This window comes from Mustela nigripes, chromosome 2, assembly GCF_022355385.1.
Source record: "Mustela nigripes isolate SB6536 chromosome 2, MUSNIG.SB6536, whole genome shotgun sequence".
Lineage (NCBI taxonomy): Eukaryota > Metazoa > Chordata > Mammalia > Carnivora > Mustelidae > Mustela > Mustela nigripes.
Genome location: NC_081558.1, coordinates 217392258 through 217400191, shown reverse-complemented (window position 1 = coordinate 217400191; position 7934 = coordinate 217392258). Strand labels below are relative to the sequence as shown.

The window sequence follows — 7934 nt, the reverse complement described above, 5'->3', positions numbered from 1 at the left end:
AGACCGCCCAGGGCCAGACGCGGCCGACAGAAAGGGGACTGGTGACAGCAGCCATCAGAGACACCAGAGGAAACCTCGCCCACTGAGGCCAGGCTCCAAAGCCCCTACCGCCCGGCAGCACCAACGGGACACAGCACCCCACACGCCCATAACATGCCCACACCTGCCGGAGCACTCACGAAGGCAGTGCTCACGCGACACGGGAAAGCTGCGGAGGGGCCCACGGGGGAGCACATCAACGAAGGAAAGCCACACGGGAAGGGTCCCTGTGCCCGGACCCCAGTGTGCTCGGCCCTGGTGGGGGCGGGGAGGGCCTCTGCCCTGTGGTCCCACCGCGGTGTTGGCCGGGACCTTCCTGAGCTGCACACCTGGGGGCCAGGCACTTCTCCCTACACACACGCGTGCACACACGTGAAAAGGGTCTCGAAGCGTTTCTCAGGAAGGAAATAGTGTTCCATGGTGACCTGACCTCTGACGGGCCCTGGGAGGCTACCCGGGGCCAGGGCAACCCTGGTGTCTGCAGGTGGTCCGCAGGGGCTCCCGCCTTTGGGGGACACAGGCGGGCCCCCAGAGTTCCCGTGAAGGTCAGACGTGCCGAGGCCGGCTGGCAGACACGCGGTTTGCCGGCGGAAGGGGCCGCACGGCATCGGGCATCACTGCTCTGTCCCCGGGCCCGGGAACCCACGAGGCTCATCATCACTTACCTCTTATGGCAGGTGGGGGGTGGGGAGGGCTTGGGTGCCAGGCCCCAACTGAACGGCCCAGAAGTGCACCCTCGCAGCTGCCCCCACTCTCCCGGGGACACAGGACAGGGACTGGGAGGGGGATGTGCTACAGCAGGGGAAGCTTGCACCACACGCAGGCTGCCCCCGGGCTGTCCCTCCCCAGACAGAAGCGCACACACGACCCGGGCCGCCAGCCGGGGCTGCCCCCGGACGCCTCCCTGCGCCTTCTCTACCACCTCACGTCGGCTGCTGCCGCGGCCTGGGACCGACCCGACAGTCCCCACCCCGCCGGCTGACCACACGGGCCGTGCGTCCGCAACTTCCTTTCCTTCCTGGAAAGCGAGGAACCTCGCTTCCGCCGCCCACGCCAGCTTCAGAAGGCATCAGTCACATGAGCCGGCGGAGTGTCCATCTGGGAAAAGAGTTTATTCTCCCCGGCCTCAACGCGACCCTTTTCCGTTTTAGTGCACGTTGACTCTGGGTTACAGAACTTTCAGTTACCAGTAAGCGTGATAATTCAGTTTCCTAACTACTAGATTCATAAACTCAAAACAATTCTTCCCTCCCGAGTGCCAAGCATCCCAAGGCCACACGGAACACCGTGGGGCAACGCCTCCCGAATTCTCTTCCTGAACCAGCAGGCCCCGCTTCACTCTCCAGTCACACGGGAGACCGACCAGCCTGAGCCCAAGGATGCCTCCTCTTCGGGCAGAGGTGCCTACAAGTGGATTCCTGCCCGCAGCCAGGGGCAGGGGCACACGGGCCGCCAGCTCCACCTGGTGGAGGACGCGGGGCCGGCGGCACGGTCACTTCCGACAGAGTTCCAGCACCTTCTTCACCATGGCCCCGATCCCGTCATGGATGTGGTGGAGCTCCGTCTCGCACATGAAGGCCGGGGTCGTGACCACCTTGTTCTTCTGGTCCACGTGAGCTTCGTGCACAGAAGTTATGGAAACGCGTCATGTAGCAAGGACTAGGAGATCGCAGGCGCGACGCGTCCAGCCCGGCCCCTGCCGCCCCACACCAACCTGCAGTGGGCAGAAGCGTACGGAGAGCAGAGCTCACCCACAGCAACAGGCCAACCCGGGACCTCCCTCTACACGAGCCACATTCCTGTCCCGGTCACCCAGATACCAGCAGGCACAGGCCTGGGCCTGTCCCATGCTAACAACATGCGCCCTCCTGCGCCCAACCCCAAGGCCGCGTGGCCAGCCCACCCGGATGGCTGTGGGCTCTGCCCCGCTTTGCATAGGGGGGAGACAGAGTGCCGCACCGGAAACCGCCCACGAGGAGAGAAAGGCAGCTTTGAGACGGACACCCAGAGGGACACGGTGTTGTCTCCAAATTCCTGGGGGACACCGTGCCACTCTGCTCCTCAACCCTGGCCCACGTGGAGAGTCTGGGTCCAGCCGTGGAGCCGGAATGCGGTCGGCCTGTGGCCCGAGGCTCTGTGCGCACAGTACCGGGCACCCACAGGAGGACCAGCATCCCACAAGGCCACGTGGGATGGCTCCCCATCCACGGTGCCCAGGGAGCTCCCAGCCAAGCCAGGCAGCCTGCTCCCCCCACCCCCGCCCAGAAACCTGACCCCATGGAGCCTGAGGCCATGCACTTGGCTGACCAGGTGGCCCCGTGGGGGTCGAGGCCTGGGCACGCCACGGCAGCAGGTGTGACACCCGTCATGCACATGTCCCCAGAAGCCCCAGCAGCACAGACCCTAGTTCGATGCTGCCTGCCTGCGTCAGTCCCCAATGTCAGAGGACGGGCCCCCGCACCACACACTGCTGCCCCCGGCTGCCAGAAAGGATATGGTCACTCCCTTCACGCAGTGCTTGGCACCCAGTGCTTTGATGGCTTCCGCGGTCCCTGCGTAGGGCCACCTGCCGCCTTCCTCCTGCTCGTGGCCCACGGTGACCTCAACGCCATGGAGCACTTTGGCCGCGAGGACAGGAGCGATGCAGCACAAGCTGGAAAGCAGGACAGGGCGGGCTCAGGGCTACACGTGCGCACGCCAGGCCCGGGGCGGGACTGACCATGAGGAGGAGCCCAGCAGCGGCCGCCGGGCCCACGGAGCGAGGAGTGTCGCAGCGACGGGAGCTCCCCTCACTGCCCCACGCGCTGCAGCCCCAGCAGCAGAGGGCACGTGGGCACCGGCCGCCCACTGTGTTGGCCGCAGAGAAGGGCTCTCAGAAGGCAACAGCGGACTTCAACCTGGGTTCTGGGTGGCTTTTCACACAGCAGCAGCTGACGCCGGGGCACGGATGTCCCAGAGACGCCCTCTCCGCAGAGGGTGTGAGAAGCGGTCTCAGCGGGCCAGAGAGTGTGCCCGGCACCACGGCAGCCAAGGACCCCCGCCATGAGAGCCCTGAGCCCCGCTACACCCAATGGGCCGTTCCCAGGGTGTCGGAGGCCTGTGGTTCACTCTGGGCGCTCCCGCCGGGCTCCTCTGAAGCTGTGCTCCCACCAGGAGGCCCCGCTGACCCGAAGCGCCAGACCTCGGCCCGGGCCCGCCCATGGCCATGCGCGCGGGGGACACGTGGCACCACTGTGTGGCTGCAGGCCGGGCTGACCCTGCCCTCCCTCTGGGCCCAAGCACGCCGCTGGCGGCCCCTGCCCAGCTCACGGTCAGCACGGCCTGTCTGGGCTCCCGTGCAGGCCCACAGGGCTCTGTCCCCAGGCTGCTCCGGCAAGCCGTGAGAGTGACGCCAACATACTCGTGTTCCTTCGCAAACGTCACGCCTAAAACACGCGCTAGAAACGCGTGGGAGAAAACCTCCCTCAGCCACCAAGAAGGCAGAAAGCCATCAGAACTGGCGTCCTGAAGCGCCCACGTCCCTAGCCTGGCAGCCGCGACACGGGACACACGGCCAGCAGTGTGGCCATGAGCCCTGGAGTGGTGCTGTTGGCACAGCCGCCCACCCTGCTCTCGGGCCGTGCCAGAGGCCCTCGATGGCACTGCTCAGGGGACACCCAAGCGAGGCGGCACAGCCACCGGGCCCCTAGCTCCCGCCTGCACTCGTGATACAGGGTCGTCCCTGGCGCTCAGCCACATGAGCAGAAGCTACTCCAGGGCTGGCGTCCCAGGAGAGGAGAGGAAGGGGTCGCGCCGTCCCCCGCTCCCGGGTGGCCCAGCATGGCGTCCTCCAAGCCCATGGGCGGCCAGCCTATAGACCCGAGGCCAGAGCCTTCCGTGAGGAGGGGTCCCGCACCGTGACCGGCAGGACTTTGGGCGAGTGACCCGCGTGGGGACTGTCGTCACGCGACCCCGCTCACGCAGCCGCAGAGGCTGGCGCGCTCCCTCGTCCACACCCGCATTCAGAGCATCCGGCGGAGCTCCTGGGGCGCTTCTCGCACCAGCGGACCTGCACCACCCACACGCCCCGGCGCACTCATGCCGATAAGCTGGGGGCCGGTGCAGCCCGCCGGGCGAGCTCCGGTCCGGGGTGCGGCGGCCTGCGGGAGTCTGGGTGCGCCTTGAACGCTGCCCCAGGGCAGGGGAGGGCGCTGGGCCAAGGAGCCGCAGCCGGCCTGGAGGGGGACAGGATGGCGGACGCCTGGCGAGGGGAGGAGGTGCTGGCAAAGCCGGGGTTGGGGAAGGACTGGCGGGGGAGTCTTCTAGAAGCTCTCCTCCTGTGAAGTCAGCAGAACGAGTTACCATGACCGCAGGATGTTCCCAGCGGGAAGGCGCCTCTAACGACCGCGAGCCCCGAGTGAAAACGGCCTCGAGGACCGCGCAGCCCCGCCCTCCCCCACTGCCCCTACCTACCCGATGGGCTTGCCGGCTGCGTGGAACTCCTTCAGGACCCGCTCCACATCCCCGTGGACCCTGCAGTCCTTCCCGTCAGCGGCGAATGTGCTCCTACCATGAGAAGAGGCGGCTCAGCTCTCACGGCCGGGGGTTGGCCTGCCCGGGGCCCCCACCGCACCCGGGAGACGGCCGCGCAGCTGCGCTAACTCCCCAGCTCCCGGGACAAGCAGGTCACGTGCGTGAGCATTTTTCAGGCAATCACATACGTTACTTTTTCTACTTCTTCAAGCCCAGCGAGGGAGGGGGCGGCCGAGAGGTGAGCGGGGGGAGGCCGGTCCCCGGGAGAACCACAGCCGGCAGGTGCCCAGGCCGCGGGCCGCACCGAGTCCTCAGAGGTCGGCTCCGTAAGCCAAGGAGGAGCAGGACACGCTGCGGGCCTGAAAACCGTGACCCGCCATCCACGCACGAGGAAGTCGCGCGGGTTAGAAGACAGGACACCGTGCCTCTCACTGGGGCAGGCGTGGCTCGGGGGTCTGGACGGCCTCCCCGCCCACCGGCTGCGCGCCGGCACCTCTCTGGGAGGCAGCTGGTGAGCCGAAAAGCACGCCCACTCTCCCAGGAGCCCCACTCTGGCTCCATGGCACGCGCGTGTGCACACCTCTGGCCCAGGAACGCGTGGGCACCACGGGGCTCTGCCACCTGCGGCCTGACCGTCTCAGGGTGTGCCCGCGTGGCCGAGCTATCACGCGTCCCGCTTTAACACACATCAACTATCTCCCCCAGAAGCTAGTAGCAGCCCACACGTGAGGCCTGGAAACCACACGTGTCCATCCGAGTTGGGGCGTCTGCCCGACGGGGTCTGTACGTACAGCCATGAGGTGCTTAATGGGCCACCAACAAGCCACCGTTTGTGACACATACAGAATAAGATGCTTAACGGGCCTCCAACTGGTTACACTTTCCTCTTTTAAAAAAGAAGACGTTACCTTGGAAAGCAAGAACGTGTGCGTGCGCGCAGAGGGAGAAGGAACGTCCAGCAGACCCCCGTGCGCGGAGCTCCCACTCACAACCCTGGATCACAGCCTGAGCCGAAACCAAGTGCTGGACACTCGCCCAACCGCGCCAGCCCGGTGCCCCGGTCAGACTTAACACAACCACACGGAAACCTCTCGGAAGTACACGTGAAGGGGCAACCAGGGCAGGGACGGGCCCGAGGCTCCTAACAGCAAGAACTTCTGTCCCCTGCGAGCTCGCCTGCCGCCCCTCGCTGCGTGCACACGGCCCAACCGGCAGCCGTGGCGAAGGGTGCCAACCCCACCAAGCTGACGTCTCTTCTGGAACGGTCAGGATGAACGGGGCAGGAGACCTGAAGCCCCAGCCTGCCCGGGGGAAGAGTGAGTTCACAGACGGGGGCGCTGACCCAAGGCCACGGCTCCCTGGAACGCAGGGCAAAGATCTGCCAACAACCTGCTCATCTCCCTCCTGTGCTTCTAGGTCAACCGCATGTGGTCATTAGCCGTGCCACGGGCATAGCCCCAGCACAGTCCGAAAGTGCCCTCACCCGGGCTGCGAGGGGAGAGGTGGGCACTGGTCAGAGTTCAGGCTCATCTCCCGCAGGAAAAGCCCCAGGGCCTGGCAGAGTGAAGCCTACGGAGGCCATTCCCCGCCAGCTTCTGCCGGTGCGCGTGCAGGCGGTGGGGACGAGGGCCGCTCCCCCGAGAGCCGGCATGTGGACGACGGAGCGGACGTGAGGTGAGGCAGGGCTCCCAGAGGAGGAGGCGCTGTGGGAACCGGCCCCACGGGTGGGCAGAGGCTTGGGACCTGGACAGAGCCGTTCGGGTATCTGGAGGCCGAGGGGAACCATGAGGCGTCGAAACAGCTCAGGGTCTCTAACTGCCTGTGCCCCTCACTTCTGGGTGCAGGGCACCGGGACACAGCGAGCCAGGACACTGCTGCAGGGGGACAGCGCCCACCAACCAACCAAACAGCGTGCAGGGGGCGGTGCTCACGAGGGTCCCAGGCTCGCTCCCCGCCCCACCCCACACCCTGCACACAAGGAGTGCAGGCGGAGGCGGGGCTGACGGGGGACGGTCCAGGTGACAGAATGTCGACAGGACACTGTGGTGCGAGCCTGGGGCAGGCAGCCGGCAGATCAAGAAATGGGGAGGCCTGCAGTCCAGATACAAACAGAATTCCTGGCGGACGTCAGAGAAGGGTGCCGGGGCAGGAGGGGAGACCCCACGGGGGCAGCGGGAGGAGGATGGGGAAGAGGAGCCGCCGCAGGAGGCACGGTGGGCAGGGACCTTCGAGAGGAGGCCGGACGGCACAGCAAGGAAACCCAGCAGGTGCTCGCGGGCCGAGGCTGTGCAGGAGCGTGCCGGCAGCACCCCGCACCCGCCTGGTCTGGGACAGGAGGGGGAGTGGGGGGCGGAGTGGGGGGCTGGCTGCCCGAGCTCCCAGCCAGCCACGCTGTCGGGGCGCCTGGCCGTGGACCACAGCAGCCGGTTCGTCTGCGACCCAGGGAGATGCTCCCCGTGGAGCCCAGTCTGCGGGGTTTCCACTGACACCCGCCGAGCCCAGGCTGTAACAGGCTGTAACCCCCACTAGGGTCCCCGTCCGACCCCAAAGCAGGCGACACAGCTGCTTCCTGTCCTCCCACGCCAGCCGCAGGGGGGCTGCCCAGGAAGGGACGAGCCGGGACGGCGCGGCCAGCACAGAGCACTTCCGTGAGGCACGCAGGGACAGGTGGAGAAACGGGAACAGAAACAGGACCTGAAACCCAAGGGACGTCACGCCGACGTGGTGACAGCTTGTGCTCCGGCTACCACGGCAACGACCGGAGAACAAAATGAGGAAGGCTCCCTTCCTCCCGACAGACCAGCCTCCGCACAGCCCACGGGGACAGCGGCTTCCCTGCGGCCAGGCCCGTGAGGCGGCGGTGTCTGTGAGGAACACGTGCGGGGACACAGGTCCTGATGGGACCAGCCCGGCCAGCGCCGTCGCTGATCAGAGGAAGCCCCCGCCGCCCCCACCCCGCAGCGGCCGGTACCGGGAACACCCAGCAAGAAGTGAGAGAAAAACCTGCGTCCTGCTGACGTAACACCGGGGCCCCGACAGAGCAGCTCCGTGCGGCCTCTGGGACCCCACGCCCCGGCCCCCGCGGCCCTCCAGCACTCACAGGTTCTTAGCGGCCCCGAAGCCTCCAGGGAAGATGGCGGCGTCGTGATCGGCCGCGCTGAGCCGGGCCAGGTCGGTGATCTTGCCGCGGGCGATCCTCGCAGACTCCGTCAGGACGTTCCTGGGAGAGAACAGAGACCTGAAGTAGCGTCAGGGTGTGGAGAGCAGAGCCGGGCCAGGTCGGTGATCTTGCCGCGGGCGATCCTCGCAGACTCCGTCAGGACGTTCCTGGGAGAGAACAGAGACCTGAAGTAGCGTCAGGGTGTGGAGAGCAGAGCCGGGCC

At 66.9% G+C, this 7934-nt stretch overlaps 1 protein-coding gene across 1 annotated transcript in view; it reads right to left on the bottom strand.

Annotated features, from left to right (window-relative positions):
• Positions 1 to 1127: 1127 nt before the first annotated feature.
• Positions 1128 to 7934, bottom strand: part of GATD3 (glutamine amidotransferase class 1 domain containing 3) — a 14213-nt gene continuing 7406 nt past the window's right edge. The window contains exons 4-7 of the mRNA XM_059392469.1: positions 7652 to 7771; positions 4492 to 4584; positions 2536 to 2692; positions 1128 to 1660 (exon numbers count right to left, since the gene is read on the bottom strand). Coding sequence (XP_059248452.1) covers positions 1532 to 1660; positions 2536 to 2692; positions 4492 to 4584; positions 7652 to 7771 — 499 coding nt within the window. The 3' untranslated portion in view covers positions 1128 to 1531. The remainder of the gene's footprint in view (positions 1661 to 2535; positions 2693 to 4491; positions 4585 to 7651; positions 7772 to 7934) is intronic.